Here is a 19,478-nt window from a genome sequence, read left to right as displayed (position 1 = left end):
TTAGAAGGCATATCTAAAAACACCTAAGCGAAATGGTGTTACTAAACGAAAATATTGAAATATTATTGAGACAACCAATACTTTGACTGTAGAAACCTTCGTTCCACATACATTCTAAGGTGAGGACATGTTACACTCTATTTATCTCATAAACCATATGTCGATGAAAATTCTTATTAATATTTGTATGTACTTTGTTCTCTTCGGTTCACCTCCTACTCACTCTCTGTTCCATATATTTGATTGTGTTTGTTATGCTTATTTTCCTCCAGAAGAACATAATACTTTCTCTAAAATTTGTTCGCTACATTTTTCCTTGGATTCAGAGAGACTCAAAAGGTTACCATTGTTATGATCCTTATGCTTGTCAAGTTCATGTGTCAAGAAATGTTATCTTCGTAGAAAATATTCCATTTCATACCTCAATCTTGCCCACTTGGACTATTTTTAATGACTTTAAATGATAAACCCAGTTTCCCAATATCTCACCTGTTTGAAATTTCTCCTACTACTTTGTAGGACGGTCAATGAGAAGAAGCCATGCTTCTTCCATCCCCTCTTGTTACTCTACTTGTGGTCGATTAATCCCTTTTAGAGGTATGTCGATCAACCCATATGTCAAATCCACCTGATCGATTCATTTGAATTATGTTTTTTGGTCTCAAGTCTATATCTTTTCCTATTGCTTATTCTCAACCTTTTGCACATCAATGTTGGAAGGATGCCATGACCACATAATTATAATTTATTACAAATAATCACACATGGGATCTTATTCCTTGCCCCTCTGGTAAGCAGGAAGTAAATGGGTATATTTTTTCAATGTAAAATCATATGGATCACTTGATCAATACAAAGCTTGTAGTGCACGTAGGGCTGAAAGTCGGGTGGGTTGGGTCGGGTTGATGCTCAACCTTAGCCCAACCCAAGGTTCCTATACCTTAACCCTAACCCAACCCAACCCAACCTCGGGTTGGGAATTCTCAACCCAAGCCCAACCCAAGCGAGCTCGGTCGGGTCGATCGGGTTGGTCGGGTGGATATATGCTAATATTTTCGTTATTACATTAGTCTATTATATTTCAATACATGTTTTATTTTTTGTACCTATAATTTTATTTTTATATATATATATATATATATATATATATAATTATTTATAGGAAAGAACTTTATTTTTTTCCCAAACAAACAAGCTAAAATATGGGACTAGTCATTTAAAAGTCATGTTGTGTAGTACACAATCTATTTGAGAGAGAAATCTGGCATATCTTGTTAGCTTGAGTCATCGAAAATGGGACGGACCAATAAGACCTGACGACATTGGAATTTCCTATTGCCTTCAACATAGATGATCCATGCTCAATTATCATTTATAACTTATACAACGATCTGGCGAAAGAAGGGAGCCTCTCTCAGCAGTCCTCGATTTTCCTTCACTTGACATCCCTCCCTCCTATCGTCCGAGGGATGATCTTCTTGGAAAGGACCGGCCTTGGCTCGCTAAGATTTGTTACCTAGCTTGGCCTCCGCTTTCCTTTTGCCTTTTTTGGTGTTTGGTGGTCGCCTGTGCCCTCTCTTTTCGGTTCGGCCCTGTCTATTTTTTTGATGCGAGGGGCCTCATTGCTTTCCTTTTGTGCAGTGCTCTGTATAGCCTATACCGGTTCAAATGAATAGAAAGTCTTAAAAAAAAAAAAAAAAAACTCATACAAGGATCGGGATCGGGTTGGGTCGGGCAACCCGAGACCTCAAACCAAGCCCAACCCAATCTTTATCTGGTTGGTGTTTAGATAGCCCAAGCTCGAGACCAAACCCAACACATCCTACTCGAGCCCAACCTAATGTTGGGTCAGTCACGGGTCGGTCAGGTTGAACCCGCTCGACTTTCAGCCCTAAGTGCACAGCTACAAACAAGAGTATGGCATTAACAATGAGTAGACATTTTCCCCGGTGAAAAAAAAGAAAGAAAGAAAGATTGTTTGAACAGTACTTGTCGTTGCTCTACTCATGATTGGCCTAGTTGCCAAATGAATGTTAAAAATGTATTTCTTCATGGGAACATGCAGAAGATTGTATACATGGCCCAACCTCTTTGTTCTACGGGTAAGAAAATATCAGTTTGAAGGCTTCACAAAGCATTATATGGATTGAAGCATTCTTCTCGTACTTGATTTTTGTGGTTCCGTGAAGTTTTGATTGGGGCAAGGTTTCAACAAAACAACCATGGTCCCTCCTTATTTATAAGATCTTCCTCCCTATAGCATGTTATCCTATTTGTTTATGTTGATGATTTACCTATCACCTGTAACGATACAGTTGGAATCGAGGAAATATAGCATGTTCTTTTATCATCATTTTATATAAAAAAATTGTGCCATCTTACATAATTCCTTGGATTTGAAGTTTCTTATACCAATTGGGGTATCGTCATCAGTCAGTGAAAATACACTAAGGCTCTCATCAACCTCATCAATCTTTCTGATCAAGGGATAGATGAGATACCAATGGAATTGAATGTTCAATATGACAAACAAGTTGGTGAGCTATTAGAGTCGCCTACTCTATTCCATCACCTAGTTGCCAGTCTTGTTTACTTAATGATGACCATACAAAACATTGCCTAATATGTGGGCCGAGGTTTGACTAATATAGCCATGAAGAGTGATTCTAGAGTAACTGTGGATATGATTAACAAGGAACGTCAATTGGAGTGGATCATATGGTACTGAAGGGCCCGAGTTGAGGCCCTTAAGTGGGGTATTCAAATCACTATAACTCATTTCAAGGGAAGTGAACTGTGCGGTGGATGGTTTAGTGAGATTGGGTAGTGATTCGCAAGCCAAGAGGTCGATCAAGCGTTGATGGACCTCCCTCTCTCCATCAAGTGAGTTCTCTTGGACCAAGCGGGCTTGGGTTACATTAGAGATGGTAGGGGTCTAAATTAGTGTTTATAGTGGGGCAGACTTGGGGCATGTGATATGTAGGTCTGGACAATTGTTTAGAGTAGTGAGCCTACCCGAATGTAATTTCTAATGAATAACCCTTGGATGTGTTAATAAAGCCTTTCTTTCATGAGAAAAGTTAGAATATGGAGGAATATCAAACAAAATTTCTTGATTAAAAAAAGGCCCTTAAGGCTAGGTGTGATCATTTTCCCCTACATTTGATCGTAAGAATAAAATTTATTTAAGGATTTTAGTACGAAGATTTGATTGCTAATTACGTGTTTGCATTAAATATTATATCCATAGTATATTTGGTGAGACTAGTTCCTGAAGGAAGTGCAAACCAAAGCCTTGCATTTACTGTGGCTGTTCATCTTCCAATGCACAACAAGAGTTCCCATCTAGCTGATTTGGAAGATGAAATTCTCTGTTTATTTTATAGGAACATTAAGTGTCAGAAGCTCCTAGTAGGGGCAGTTTTGTCTTTTCACATTACATTCAAATGCCTATATATTGGCATCCTGTGTATCCGGTTAAAGCAAGCAAAGCAAGCACAAGCAAGTCAGTAAGCTTGTAAGCCATCAAACAGAAAATAGCATAGTTTCTCTTCTCATTTCTTACGTGTCTAGTGAGTTCAAATCTAAGGCTTTGCAAAGTGAAGAAATGCTCTGGCTTATATAGCCATCAAACTGGTATCAGAGCCAAGATCTTCTTCTACAAAAGTTTCCAGCATTTTTTTCAGTCAAGTACAGTTTTTTTTTTTTTTTTTTTTAAGAAAGAAAAATCTGTTTGAACAAAATTCAAATTGCAGAGCCAAGTTTTTTTTTCAGTTCACTGGTTGAAGTTGCCAACAATTTTTTTTTCTAGCTAAGAAAAGAAAATTTCTGTTAAAAAAAAATCAGATTTCAGCACTTTTTCCAGCCAAGAAAAATCAGATTTCAAGAAAAAAAAATTTTCCAAAAAAAAAAAAATCAGATTTCAAAAGTTTTTTTTAGCTAAGAAAAAAATATGTTTTTCATTTCATCTCTCTTTCCCTTTATTTAAAAAAAAAAAAATCAGTCATTCCTTCTTTAAAAAGTAAAAAGGATGGCCAGCTCTATCCAACCACAAGTTCCTAAGTTGTCTAAGGACAACTATGAAAAGTGGTGCATCCAAATGAAGGCATTGTTCAGGTTGGAAGAACTATGGGAGATCGTCACCGATGGGTATGTAGAACCCACTATGGAGGAAGAAGCCACCTTCACCAATGAAGAAAAGACTGCTCTCAAAAATCAAAGGAAGAAAGATAACAAGGCTTTGTTCCTCCTCTATCAAGGGTTGGATAAATCAACCTTTGAAAAGATTGCCGAAGCGACATCAAGCAAGCAAGCTTGGGATACCCTTGACACCATCTTCAAGGATGTTGATCGAGTGAAGAAAGCGGCGTACATAAAGGAAGGTGAAAGTATCTTTGACTACTTCTCACTTCTAATTGTTATTATTAACAATTTAAAAAGAAATGGTGAAAAAGTTGAAGACATACCTGTCAGTGAAAAGGCACTGCGATCTCTCACAACCAAGTTTGAGCATGTGGTTGTGGCGATCGAAGAATCAAAGGACTTGGAAAAACTGTCCATTGAAGAACTGATGGGATCGTTGCACGTGCATGAGCAACAAATGCAAAAGAATGCTGGTTCAACACTTGAACATACCTTAGAGTCTAAGTTGACTCTAAATGAACAAAAGAATGACCATACACATCGAGGGAGTCGTGGCACTAGCAATCGTGCAAGAGGCAGAGGGCGTGGATATCATCCAAGCCATCAACAAAATCAGTAAAAGTTTACCAGTTTTCGTGGAAGAGGAAATGGTAGAGGCCAGTTCATACGTGGTCGTGGAAACACAAAGAACGTTCAATGCCACAATTGCAGAAAATTCAGCCATTATGCCTCTGAGTGTTGGAGCAAAGTGGATCAAGATAAATGATCCAACTATGCTGAAGTATCACACCATGAACAAGAAGACTCCATACTCCTCCTCACATAAGAAAAGGCATGTGAACGACTAGATGTGTGGTCTCTTGACACTGGTGCAAGCAACCACATGAGTGGTAAGAAAGAACTGTTCGTGGAACTCACAGAAGGATTTCGTGGCGACGTGAGTTTTGGCGACTCATCAAAGGCACCTATGATAGGTAAAGGAAAAATTAAAATCTATCAGAAGAATGGTGGGCCAAATTACATCTCTAATGTATATTACGTACCAAACATGAAAAATAACATCTTCAGTATCGGCTAACTCCTTGAGAAGGGGTATGTTATACACATGGAGAAATATTCTCTCTCTATAAGAGATGCTCACAGATGACTTGTGCCTCAAGTCCAAATGGCGAAGAATCGCATGTTTCCGCTCCATATTAACACAAAGGCTGAGAAGTGTTTCTATGGATTCGTGAAGAATGATTCATGAAAATGACATCTTCGCTTTGGACATCTCCATTTCAGTGGCCTCAAACTCTTATCCTCATCAAGCATGGTGCATGACTTGCAGGCTATTAAAGCTCCAAAACATATGTGTGAGGCGTGCACACTCACCAAGCAATAAAGGAACTCTTTCCCAAGTGGAGCGTCCAGAAGAGCAAAGGAACCACTTCAGTTGGTTCACACTGATATTTGCGGACCACTTGAAACACCCCCTCTTGGAGGTAATAAATACTTTGTTACCTTCATTGATGATTTCAGTAGAAGACTTTGGGTGTATTGCATCAAAGAAAAATCTTCCGCTCTCACTATCATTAAAAGTTTCAAAGCTCGCGACAGCCTTACGTTCAGTGAGGTAGATATGTTAGGTGGAATGCTGCCTTACGTTCAACCACAACAGAGTATGATGCAGACAGACAACCATTCGGGAATGATACATCCTGAATTCTTCAAGGATAGAATGTTGATCCTGAAGTTGCGAGGGACTCGTCTTTGATCACCAGTAACCACCTCCTATCTCAGGGGTTGAATCATGAAAAGGTGCATGTTTGTGGCAAGGAGAATGCCCCTCCTGAGTTATGGACCAATTCTGTGTGCAAGCAGATTAAGATGGCTGAGAGTGGTGTTAATAGAGTTAGGACTACAAGTGCTAGAGATTCATGTGCTTCATGCGTCAATCCCTCCATCCTTCAGTAGCAGTTCTATGATGTTCATTCGCCACCTACTGTTTCAGATCTACAACCCTTCTCCACAATACCCCCTTTACCTGATTATCAGCCGACCCTGCTTCTGGAATTCCCCTGCCCAGCCCCCCTACCTGCTGTAACCACCCTTCTATTACCTTCCCATACCCCTACTCCATCCCTTAAGTCTTGCAAACACACCTACCCTATTTCTAGCCCTGCCTTTGTCAATTGTAAGCAGCCCCAGCTAGCCCTGCCAAGCCCTCCTACTTCAGCATCTCTATTGCCTCCCTCAACAGCAGGCACTTGCTCCACTCCTCATCCCACTGAAGTGATTCCAGAAGTCTCTCCCTGCTTTTCCAAATGTTTCCTGAGACGAAACAAAGCTTGATCGGAGGGTAGTTAGCCCCTTCAAGTTACTCACAATCTCTGCAGTCGGTTCAATAGCAGGCCTTTCCAAGATTGTTGGAATGACATAGAGGAGCTCGATACTAAAAACCTCATCCCAAAAGATAAACTAGGTGACATTATGGTGGACCTCTCCTCCTTCTTCGCTAAGGAGCAAACCAATTCTTCACCTCATGTCGACGCTGCATCCACAGTTATCTAATTGTCATATGGGTAGAATGACTCTCTATCCCTTACTCATTTCCAGCTCCTTCCACCGTGAACAGAAATTCGAGAAAGCAGTCTAGAAGACCTTAGCCTACATTAGAACCTTCGAGTGAATGGTACAACCATTTGTGAAAACTGAAACGCTGGGCAGTGAATTCTGGATGTGTTATGGATGGATAACGCAATTATATGGAATGCACGAGGAGTCGACAATGCGCCTACGATCAAATCCCTCAAACATATGGTAAAGAAATTCAATCCCTTTCTATTGGCGATCCTGGAACTTATGATTTCTGATGGTAAAAGAGTTGCACTGGGCCAAAAGCTAGGCTTTCATTGCTCGGTTTCAAACAGTGAGCAAGGGGGAAAATTTTGGATTTTCCTCAAAAATCAGTTGAATTCGTCGACAACCATGGTTTTAAATCAGATGATGACTCTATCCTTCGCCTCTCCTATCAGCTGCGAGCCGATCTCCTTCTCGGTAGTTTATGCTAGATGTTGCAAAATCCAAAGGCGATCGCTTTGGAACGAGATTGAAGCTCTAGGAAGATCGATCCAGGGGGCTTGGGCCATTGCAGGAGACTACAATGTGGTGGCAAATTTAGCAGAAAGGAGAGGGAGCCGTGCTACCGATTCTTCTAGCATGGCGGACTTTGCTGAGATGATCCACAACGCCGGCCTGATTGACGCAGGGTTCGTGGGAAACTAATTTACTTGGTGCAACAATCGAGAGGGCATTGCCCATATTTGGGCAAGGCTGGACAAAGTGCTCCTCAACTCCAGCTGGTATCTTCATTTCTGCTGTTTCACGTTGAACATCTCCCCAGAATCAACTCCGACCATGCGCCACTGCGTCTCGCTTTCCCCTCCCAAGCTCCCCCAAAGGTCAAGCCTTTCAAATTCCTCAAAATGTGGACGCTGCATGATTTCTTCCATCAGCTAATCCAAAAGGCTTGGATGGGAGAATGCTCTCCTCAGCCGTTGATCAATATTCAATTGAAGTTGAAAAAAATAAAACAACTGTTAAAAGTGTGGAACAAGGAAACTTTTGGAAATATCTTTTCTCAAATCCAGAAAACGGAAGAGGAGCTCAAAGGAATTGACTACAACATGTAATTTGGCCCCTCCATAGATCTCTCCCATCAATATATGGAAGCTAATTAAAAGCTCAGCCAGCTTCAACTCATGAAGGAGGTTTTTTGGAAACAAAAATCTAGAAATTCTTGGCTTGTTGAGGGAGATAAAAATACAAAATTCTTTCATTCGTCTGTCAATGAAAGGCTTAGAAGGGCGTCCATTACCTCCATCAGAAATGCGGCTAGGGTTTTGGTCTCTTCTATTCAAGACATCAAGTTTGAAGCAGTCAGATTTTTTGAGGACCTTTTTCAAGCCGAACCCATCTCTTTGAATCCTGACTTCCTCCAGGCTATCTCCCAGGTGATTAACCAGATGGATAATGACTCCTTATTGGCCCCTCCGTCCATGGAAGAGGTCAAAGCAGCGGCATTTACTATTCCTAGCGACGGGGCTGCGGGTCCTGATGGTTTCTCGGTGGCCTTCTACTCTTCCTATTAGGACGTTGTTGGAAACGACATCCTTCAAGCGGCAAGAGCCTTCTTGGTTGGGAACACTCTCCCTAGAGCTTTTACTTCTAACCTCATTTGCCTTATCTCAAAGGCTCCGTCAACGGCTTCTTTTGCGAATTTTCGGCCTATTAGCTTGTATAATGTAATCTATAAAATTTTTGCTAAGCTATTAGCTAACAGATTAAGCTCACTTTTACCTAAGATGATTTCACAAGAACAAGGAGCTTTCATTCAGGGGAGATCGATAGTCAAGAACATTGCACTAGCCCAAGAGATGATCCGGGACATTAATAGAAAAGCTCGGGGGGGGGGGGGGGGGTTTGCAATCTCATTCTCAAGCTAGACCTTGAGAAAGCTTATGATAGGGTGAATTGAGATTATTTGAAACAAGTGCTCCTTAAATTCAGTTTCAACCAGAGATGGGTCCAAATCATAGAGAGCTGCTGGGGGAACAACTGGTTCTCCATCCTTATCAATGGAGAGCCGACGGGCTTCTTCAATTCTCACAGGGGTTTAAGACAAGGGGACCCTCTCTCCCCTGCGCTATTTATCATTGCTATGGAGACTTTTTCGGTGAATCTCAATCTTATGATTGCAAGTGGCGGTTGCCATCAGTTTGCCATGCGTCGGGGCTGCTCCATCACCTCCCATTTACTCTTTACTGACGATATCCTCCTCTTCACCAACGGTAAAAGGGAATCCCTCCTGCATCTCAATCATTTCCTGGATTTATTTTAGGCAGTTATTGGCTAGAAAATCAGTTGAAGAAAGAATAGATTCATTTGTTCCAACACCCAAACTCCAGCCAGGATCAGATCAATCGAGCGCATTCTTGAGTTTCAGAAAGCTAGGGACGAGATCATCTATTTGGGTGCCCCTCTTTGCCTGGGCAGAATCAAATCTTCTGCATTTCAGTTTTTGGTGGATATTTTGGATAGGAAGACGTCAGGTTGGGCAGGTAGACTAATTTCACAAGCTAGTAGAGTCATGCCTCTTTGTCATGTGCTGAGTAGTATTCCCATCCACATCATATCAGCGATGCATACCCCAGCTAGGTAATCGAAAAGATTGAAAGAAGCTTTTCAAATTTCTTCTGGGGTTGGTCCGATGGGAGCAGGAAACACACCACTGGCTGAATTGGAAAAAGATTGCAAAGCCCTAAGGAAGGTGGGGTTGGGTATTAGAAGGTTGAATGAAGTCATGAAAGCGCATCGTCTTAAGTTAGCTTGGGTAGTCAATCATGAAAAACTTGTTGGTCATTGGGCAAAGTTGATGCCAAGCAAATATGTCCAGGACGTTCATTCCAATGCACAGCTGACCTCCCTGCCAAATCCGTCGCCTTTATGGAAGTGTGTAAGGTCCCTATTTCTTATTCTATTAGACTCTGTTCAGTGGATGGTGGGCAATGGAGATCTCAATTTTTGGTTAGATAACTGGCTGGGTAGGGGCCCCCTCCAACGTCTGGTTGAAAGCCCTATTCCTTTAGAACTTTAGGAATTGCAATTGAAAGATGTTTTTAGCCATTCTGGCCCCCTCCCTCTAGCCCATGTATTCTCCCTCCTGCCCCAGCAGCTAATTGATGAAATTTTTAATGGTGGTTTTTCAATTTCTGATGATCCCCTTGAGTGCTTCTGGCCGCTTGAATCTTCAGGGCGATTCTCTATTTGGTCAGCCTGGAAGCTGTTGCGGTCTCCGTGTCCACCCATCCATTGGGCAAAGTGGATCTGGCTCAGCCCTCTTCCCCCAAAGTTCTCCATCTTCATGTGGAGAATTCTGCAAAATGCACTCCCAGTCGATAGCAACATTCAAGCAAAAGGCGTGGCCATAACCTCGAGGTGTGGATGTTGTCCGGATGACATGAACACCAACCCCCAATCGGAATCTATACCTCATCTGTTTCTATTTCGTCGACATGTTAAAGCACTTTGGAATTATTTCGGTTCAATATGTGGTGTTTCCCCTCTGCTCCACAACTCAATTGCAGGTAAGTTGAACCATTGGAGGAATGCATCGGTGCCAGGGGCTGCTCTGAACTCTGTCAGAGATCCACTGCCTATCCTTATTTTTTGGGAAATCTGGCGCTCCAGAAACAGCGCAGTCTATGACAACTCTCCTATGTCCTTCAGGAAATCCGTGACTCGTATCAGATGGTGGGCAAACCTAGTAATTGGAGTGGAAATAATGGACAACGTTGGGTGGTCTCACAGGCTCAGGCCAATGAAACAGGTGGTACATCAGCCTTGCTCTTCCTCTATTCTGGTGAAATGGAGGCAGCCGTCCCCAGGTTGGGTCAAATTAAACGTCGATGGCGCTAGTTAATCCCGGGCCCTCAGGTGGGGTTGGCATCTGCAGGAACGACAAGGGTACTTTTCTATTCGGCTTCAATGCGACATACGGGGTCGGTTCAAATAATATGACGGAACTTCGTGCTATTCACGACGGGATGACGCTCTGTTTGGATAAAGGTTTGGAAAGGGTAATAATCGAAACTGATTCAAGATTGGTGTTTCACAGCCTCACAAATTAATCTAAGCCTCATTGGAAGTGGAATCCTTGGTTGTCTAGAATCAACCGTCTTCATCGGCTGGGTGATTTTTCTTTTGCTCACATTCTTAGAGAAGGTAACGGTCCAGTTGATGGTATGGCAAAGGAAGGGAGTCGCCTTCAACAGTCTTCGATTTACCTTCATTTGACTTCCTTTCTTCTTCTCGTTCGAGGAATAATATTCTTGGATAGGGCCGGCCTTGGTTTGATCAGATCAATTACCTAACTTGGTCTCTGTTTTCCCTTTTTTCTTTTCCTTTGCCTTTTCTGGTAGTTTGGTGGACGCCTGTCCCCCCTTTTTTCGGTCCGCCCCTCTTTATTTTGTTGTGAGGGGTCCGATAGCTTTCTTTTGTGCAAAGCCTTGTAAAGTCTATCCCTTTTAGAATTAAAAAAAAAAGTGGTCACAAAACTAAAGTACTCAGATCTGACAGAGGTGGAGAGTAAACCTCAAATGCATTTCGAGATTTTTGCAGGGAACATCGAATTAAGCAATAACACACTGCAACTTACATGCCACAGCAGAATGACATTACAGAACGAAAGAACTGCACCATCCTTGTCATGACGAGGACCATGCTAAAGGAGAAAGGCCTACCAAAGAGCTTTTGGGCAGAGGCAATTACATGTACTGCCTACCTGCTCAATTGGTGTCCAACCAAGAGCGTCAGAAACATGACACCATAGGACGCATGGAGTGGCTACAAACCGAGTGTGGCGCACCTAAGGATCTTTGGGTGTGTCACCTACGCTCAAGTTCTAGAAGCAAGAAGAAGGAAGCTTGATGATCGGGGTGAAAAATGCATCTTCATTGGCTACAGTGAAGGATCTAAAGCCTACAAGTTCTACAATTCAGTAACCAATAAAGTAGTGACGAGTAGAGATGTAGTCTTTAGTGAGGAAGAAGCTTGGAAATGGAACGATGAAGAATCGACCAAAGATATTCTAGTCGAAACAGAAGAACATGAAGAAAGGCATGACCATCAAGAGTAAACGCCCGCAACACCTTCTACGGCCGCATTATATTGACGGTCAAATATTGCATATTAGACCCCAGTTATAACCTGGATTTACGAACATGACACTGCTTAATGGGTTATTTTAATCATGTTTGTGATGCAAGGTGAATCTAAGAGCGTGGACTGGAAAGGATGCTAAAAGCATGGATTTAATGCTCTGGCATCACCAAGGCATTGGACGGGACTCCAAGGGACCAAGATCGATGGATTTACATGTCAGGGATCCGAGAAAATCAAGCTGTTCATGTTAAAAAGGCCTGGAAGTCATCCAGAACCCAAGATCACAGGGTTTCCACCATCCGTTCGGCTCGATACTGCATATATGGCCTGAGGACCATAAATTAACCGTACATGTCAAATTTCAGCCAGTGGATCCTCATGAAAGTGGCCTAACGGACAGATCAGCCCATGAACTATCGATCTGGGGTCCACCGGATATCTGGATGTGTTTCAATTGTGGCCCCACCTTGTTAAATGAGCTAGAAATTGATAGAAGGAGCAGATTTCTCGAGACCATCACTGTGGACCCCACCCGAGTTGGGTGTGCATGTTGCACACGTACACCAGACGTGTACGGCAACTCCAAGACGGTCAAACCGTCTTGGACTCATATCCCATTCAAAAATGGCAACTACCATTTCCCTGTTGCCAAGTTGGTTCATGTGGGACTTTTTGTGGAAGCCGGTGGGCCATCATCATGGCCCACATGATCAAGCTGATCCGTCCATCATGATCAAGGGTTGGATTCGACCGTACCCTAGGTCTCTTCAGGAGCTTCCAAGCCATCACGTGCGCCCAGTTTTGAACCCAATCAAATGGGTTGCGGTGGGACGACTTACAGCCAGCATAGATGGGTCGCATTAACGGCAATTCAAAACCATTCATATCCGACCAGTTTTTCGAGGAAAGAGCAATGGACGGTCTGGATTTCCAAACCGATAATGATTATGGGCCCCACCAGCGTCACTTCGTAATAAATACGCAGGCCCTGTTTTACGTTCGGATATTGTCCGTTTTGTGGACGTTTGCATGAACATGGTGATGATCGGATGGGTAATCCAGACCGTCCATCGTGTAGGCCACTCAAAAACGTCCCAAGGGATAGTATTCTTTTAGAAAGAATCATAGGAATAGGGGAGTTTGGAGGATCCGATTTTGGCTGCGAAAGGAGGGTGCTACGCAAGCCTTCTCCACCGCCTTTGCTTTCGCACTCCACTAAACAGGGTCGGTTCTTCCACCTCTAGCCGACCTCAAGGCTCTATAAAAGAGAAGTTTAGAGAGAGAGGGGGCCATCCGATTGTGGACGTGAATGCAAGAGAGAGTTTTATTTTTAGTGTTTCTGTTTTTCTTTTCTTTTCTTTATAGAATTAGTTGATCATGTCTATGGTTAGCTAACCTTTTAGTTAGGGCTAAGAGGTGAAGCTTGTAGTGTGATTGGGTTGTTAGCTTTGCTTTGATTCATGGTTATTGAACTCTTATGAATTTTAGTTTGATTATTAAGGAATACTTTTAGTTTTTAATGGTTTATTGTGACTCAAATTACAGTAAATCTGCAATAGCTTTGAGTATGTTCTTTTCATTATGAGATTGTGAACTTAGGAGGCCCTGTTGTTCACCATTGTTTTCTTGGCATGGTTGGGTGACGGAACCCCTTCCTAACTTTCACAGTTCTCTTGTGATTGGCTGTGGGTTTGGTAAATTGCTGTTATTTGCCATAGTCTTCTGGGCATGGTTAGGTGATGGGATCACTTCCAAATCTACACCTATCATATCTGTTGATGATTAGATCCATGAGACATTCAGAGATTTAACAAATCTCTTCTTACCAACTAGATAGGATGGGACTCTGATTCCAGTTGTGTCCTTGAATCAAAACAAGGTAACTTCCCAATTGCTACAAGTGGATCCTTGGCACCCTAGTTCCCACCTTTATTTTTAATAGTTTTTAATTAATCTATTCACAATTATTCCCTCATATTCACTTGATTTAGATTGCATCTTAATCTAGTTCTAGTTTTATTTAGTTTCAGATTACGTACAGGTTTCAGTCCCTTGGGATTTGACCTCGGTCTCACCGAGTTTATTACTACATCACAACCCTATACTTGGGGAGTGAACACATTATCAATACACAGAAGTCTAGGAGTACATTCCATCACTCCTGAAAGCACTCCATCAAGTCAAAATTCGGTCAGCTCATCCTCACCCATGGCACCTATAAAAATGAAAAGCTTAAGCGACATCTATGAGTAAACTGAAGAGGTCAATCTTTTTTGCTTGTATGCAGATCATGAGCCTCTGACGTTTCAGGAGGCCATAAAAGAAGAATGTTGGAGAATCGCTATGAAAGAAGAAATTCATGTTATTGAGAAAAATGACACATGGGAGTTGACTATGCTTCCTAATGGCCAGAAAACTATTGGCGTCAAATGGGTGTACAAGATCAAGCAAAATGCTGATGGTGAGATTAATTGCTACAAGGCAAGGCTTGTAATAAAGGGCTATAAACAGAAGTATGGGGTGAACTATGAAAATGTGTTTGCTCCTGTTGCTCGCCTTGACACTGTGAGGATGATTATCTCCCTTGCAGCCCATCACAGTTGGATGATCTACCAACTGGATGTGAAATCTGCATTCCCAAATGGAATTTTGGAAGAAGAGGTCTATATTGACTAACCTGAAGGCTTTGTTATGCAAGGGGAGGAACACAAGGTGTATCAACTAAAGAAAGCTCTCTATGGGTTGAAACAAGCTCCACGTGCTTGGAATGCACGCATTGATAACTATCTTCAAGAAAACGGCTTCACCCAATGTCCAGATGAGCATGTAGTTTACATCAAGAAGAATACTCATGGCGATATGCTTATAGCATGCCTGTATGTTGATGATTTGCTGTTTACAGGAAACAACCGACCGATGTTTGATGAATTCAAGAAGGCCATGTTTAAGGAGTTCGAGATGACCGACGGAAGTCTGATGTCCTTTTTTCTGGGCATTAAAGTGAAGTAACAACATGGTGGCATTTATATATCTCAGAAGAAGTATGCTAAGGAATTGCTTGAAAAGTTCAAGATGGTCGATTGCAATGCCGTTAACACACTTATAGCAACAGGCTTAAAACTGATAAAGGACGGAGAAGGAAGAAGCGTTGACTCGACTATGTTCAAGAGTCTGATTGGAAGTCTAAGGTACCTCACAATTACAAGGTCGGATATCATCTACAGTGTTGGGCTTCTAAGTACATATATGGAAGCACCAAAAGAATCACACTGGCTAGCCGCAAAAAGAATCCTTTAGTATGTCAAAGGAACATTGAAATTCGGTCTTTTCTATCCATACGATGATGAAGCAACACTGCATGTATACTCAGACAGTGATTGAGAAGGTGACCAAGATGAAAGAAAGAGCACCACTGGTTATGTATTCTATCTCGGAACAACTGCTTTCACATGGAATTCGAAGAAGCAGAGTGTGGTCGCCTTGTTCACATGTGAAGCAGAGTACATGGCAGCATCGTCCACTGTCTGTGAGGAAATTTGGTTGAGAAACCTACTAAAGGAGCTGAAGCATCCACAGGAAGGATCCACAGTCATATATGTGGATAATAAGTCGGCAATCGAGCTAGCCAAAAATCCAGTGCAGCATGGAAGAAGAAAACACATTGATACCCGATACCATTTTTTGAGAGATCATGTGAAGTAGAAAACGATGAAATTGGAGTATTGTTATACTACGGAACAGGTGGCAGATATTTTCACAAAGGTATTGCCGACAGATGTATTCAAACGACTAAGAACGATGCTCGGAATGAAGCTGGTTTTGGTTTGAAGGAGAGTATTAGAAATGCAAACCAAAGCCCTGCATTTACTGTGGTTGTTCATCTTCCAATGCACAGCAAGAGTTCTCATGTAGTTGTTTTGGAAGATGAAATTCTCTGTTTATTTTCTAGGAACATTAAGTGTTAGAAGCTCCCAGTAGGAGCAGTTTTGTCTTTTCATATTACATTCAAATGCCTATATATTGGCATCCTGTGTATCCGGTTGAAGCAAGCAAAGCAAGCAAAAGCAAGTCAGAAAGCTTGTAAGCCATCAAGCAGAAAATAGCATACTTTCTCTTCTCATTTCTTACGTGTCCAGTGAGTTCAAATCCAAGGCTTTGTAAAGCCAAGAAATGCTCTGGCTTATACAGCCATCAGTTCCTCTACAATATGGATAAACTTAGTCTACAAACTTATTCAATTAGGGTCTCGCTAAGGAGTGTTGTTCATGCAACCTATTCAGTACCTCCACGAATATATACGCTTTTCCTGTTTTCAATAAAATCTCTCCTCTATTTTAGGAAAAAAAAAAAAAAAAGAAGAGGAAAAAAAAAAAAATAGAGCTTATTCTCCCTGGCTAGCATGAAAGTTGGTTGCCACGGCAAGAATTTGAAGGTTTTTGGGTTGTTTGTCCATAGATTTCTATGACTTGCTCTTGAAAAAAGAAGAACCTATTCAGCAAAGTTACAGAACCATGATAGTGTGGGATGCCGCAGATACTTTTTGTTCCTTTCCCCCCAGCCCAACCATCATGTGGGCAACCCTATTAGAGTTTTTATGTGGTTGTCTACGGTTTTCTAACCTAACCTATGATTGGATAGCTTTATTTTTGTGCATTCCATAATCTTGGTGAGGTTCCCTTGATTCATGGATTGAATGACATATACATAACGTGTGGCCCACAGACAGTTCAATTGCTTTCACATGTTGGATACGTGTTAAATGTCGTAGAACAAAAGCTTTTACGATGTTGTAGAGGAATCAACCTTCATATTTGTATGCTACTAACAAACATGCAAGTACTTTGTGTAGTATTTTATTTTGGTATAATTAAGCTCATCACATGGAAGGGAGAAAACTGAGGCTGCCATTGTTGAAGGACTAATAGACGCTTTTAATTGTTCCATAGGGAAAATTACCAGGCCAAGAAATAGCAGTAAAAAGACTTTCTAAAAGCTCAGGACAAGGTCTAGAGGAGTTCAAGAATGAAGTAGAACTTATTGCCAAGCTTCAACACAGGAATCTTGTTAAGCTTTTGGGTTGGTGTATCCACGGTGAAGAAAAGATATTGATCTATGAGTACATGCCGAACAATAGCCTAGATAAATCTCTATTTGGTTTGCTCCTATCCCTCTTATATCAAAAAATTCTGAATTTTTCTATGTTCTTTTAAATAAAAAAATAAAAAATCTTCTTTAGGATCATGGAATTAGTATCTTTTAAATTGTTCTTCTTCATTCAATTTTTCTAATGAAATTGCACATCAGATCCAAATAAACAAACCCAACTAGATTGGGGTAAGCGCTTCCGCATTATTGAAGGGATCGCTCAAGGACTTCTTTATCTTCACCGGTACTCGAGGTTAAGGGTTATTCACCGAGATCTAAAGGCTAGCAACATCCTTTTAGATGGTGAAATGAACCCGAAAATATCAGACTTTGGTTTGGCAAGGATCTTTGGAGGAAATCAGACTGAAGCAAATACCGAAAGAGTAGTTGGGACATAGTAAGTGCGGTTTATGGATCCACATGGTGATGAAAATTTTCATACACACGAACCCATTTGTGGATGCAAATTTCTAACACTGTTAGCTAATTTTTCATTTAATGATTGATTGTAGCGGCTATATGTCACCTGAATACGCCCTTGAGGGTCATTTCTCAGAGAAATCTGATGTATTTAGCTTCGGAGTGCTATTGTTAGAAATTGTGAGCAGCAAACGGAACACCGGATTTTATCCTTACAAACAGTGGTTGAATCTTTTAGGATTTGTAAGTATACCAAACGAGATTTATCTTTTCTTAGTTGAGCCCAACTTCTATGTTCCATTTGTCATACATGGCACATGTGTACAAACAGCTCCAAACCTTCTCATCATGTTTGGCACAGACGGGCTATAGGCATTGTGCCATCTTTTTGCTTCTTTTATTCGGAATTTCCCTTAGTGTGAAATTGAATTTTCCATGACAAAGGCAACTGGTTTTCGATTCTTGTAGGCATGGCAACTATGGAATGAAGGTAGGGCATTGGAGCTGATTGATCCATTGATAAGTGATTCGCACGTGGCCCATGAAGTGGATAGGTGCATCCATGTGGGGCTCTTGTGTGTCCAAGAAGACCCAAATGATCGGCCCACCATGTCTTCTATTGTTTTCATGTTGGGAAACGGAAGTGCAAGACCACCCTCACCAAAGCAACCTGGCTTTTCAACATGGAAGAGACCGATTGCTGCTAATCCATATTCGAGTAGCTCTGTAGACGAGGCAACAATTAGCATGTTAGAACCTAGGACATAGTTGTAGCTATCAACCTATTCAGTAACGGTAGTTACCATTATGTTATGGTCATAACTGCCATTTCTTTTCTTTTTGAAGGGACTATTATAAGCCCATAGTGACCATTACGGGCAGTTTAAGAATTCTTCTCATAATTTCTATTATGTAATGGCCAAAACGTAACTGTTTTTTGGCACATCGGTAGCTACTATGCAAGATATAACATACATATTTTTTTTAAAGTTACCACCCTCGAATATTTTTTAATGGGGAATTCGATGGTATTGTTGTTGAATTTTTATACGAGAAATGCAAAGTTTTTTCAACATTAGAGAAACTGAAAGAAGTTAGTTGTGACATGTGTGCAATCTGGGTCATGTACCACGTGGGGTTCAATGGGAACCAGATATTTCTGCGTCTTATTTGATCTCGATTCCACGCATTCACGGTTGGGGATGTCTCTATTCACATTTAAAATGGGAATTACGATCCATCGTGGACGGATTGGTGGGGTCCATTGGTACGCAATGTCCAGTTTACGAAAGGGCAAACGTGGTCTTTTCCATATTCTTGTGGAATTCGAATTTTCTACAACAAAGAGACGGATTTTACTACCTTGGCAACTATGAAATGAAGATAAATGCATAGAAAATGTAGGTTGCCGCGGTCTGCACGAAAAGTGTTTTTGATGTGGAGCATGTGTTATTGATGTCTTAAATCTATCAGTAACAACAGTCTGTCGATGCCATTGATCGACCACTCGATGCCATCAACAGATGCTCAATACCATCGAGAAAATCTAAAAAATCGATGTTGGTTGCTGAAACATTTTGGTGTTACAACTCGATGGCATTAAAGGAGTTTGATGCCATTGATAGATTCTCAATGGGGTATCGATGCCATCGAAGGTCTGATCGAAGATGCAGGCATAATTGCGTAAGTGCACGATCTGGTTGTGATAGTTTATATATCAGGTGTAATTAGGATTTGGGAGAGAGAGAGGGTGTATTAGGGCTATCTAATTCGTTACTAAGGGTTTCAAAGGCATAGCTAGGGTTTGAGGAATGAGATTTGAAGCTTGTTCGAATCCGTAAGACTCCATCACTTGTAATTTTTTTCTTTCATAGTGCATTATTCGTCGCTTTTGTCATGGTTTTTTCCCGCAAGTATTTTTCCAAGTAAAATTTGGATTGTTCTTGCTTGGACTTGCTTGTGCAATTGTGTGTACTTTTCTTGATTTATCTTTGTGTGCTTCCGCGATTCCCCAATAAGTGGTATTAGAGCTAACGTTGGGAAGTAGGTTGGATCTAAAAGCATCT

General features: G+C 41.4%; 1 protein-coding gene across 2 annotated transcripts in view; it reads left to right on the top strand.

Moving 5' to 3' along the window:
• The window catches only part of LOC131221793 (cysteine-rich receptor-like protein kinase 10), a 28,838-nt gene extending 10,437 nt beyond the window's left edge, over positions 1-18,401 (top strand). For both annotated transcript variants that reach the window (XM_058217094.1, XM_058217095.1), the window contains 4 exons: positions 16,794-17,001; positions 17,152-17,389; positions 17,505-17,655; positions 17,881-18,401. In XM_058217094.1, the coding sequence (XP_058073077.1) occupies positions 16,794-17,001; positions 17,152-17,389; positions 17,505-17,655; positions 17,881-18,180 (897 nt within the window). In that variant the 3' untranslated portion in view covers positions 18,181-18,401. The remainder of the gene's footprint in view (positions 1-16,793; positions 17,002-17,151; positions 17,390-17,504; positions 17,656-17,880) is intronic.
• Positions 18,402-19,478: the final 1,077 nt, after the last annotated feature.

The sequence above is a fragment of the Magnolia sinica genome, chromosome 12, assembly GCF_029962835.1.
Source record: "Magnolia sinica isolate HGM2019 chromosome 12, MsV1, whole genome shotgun sequence".
NCBI lineage: Eukaryota > Viridiplantae > Streptophyta > Magnoliopsida > Magnoliales > Magnoliaceae > Magnolia > Magnolia sinica.
Note: the sequence above shows the minus strand (reverse complement) of the source record. Positions and strands in the feature narration are given on the sequence as shown.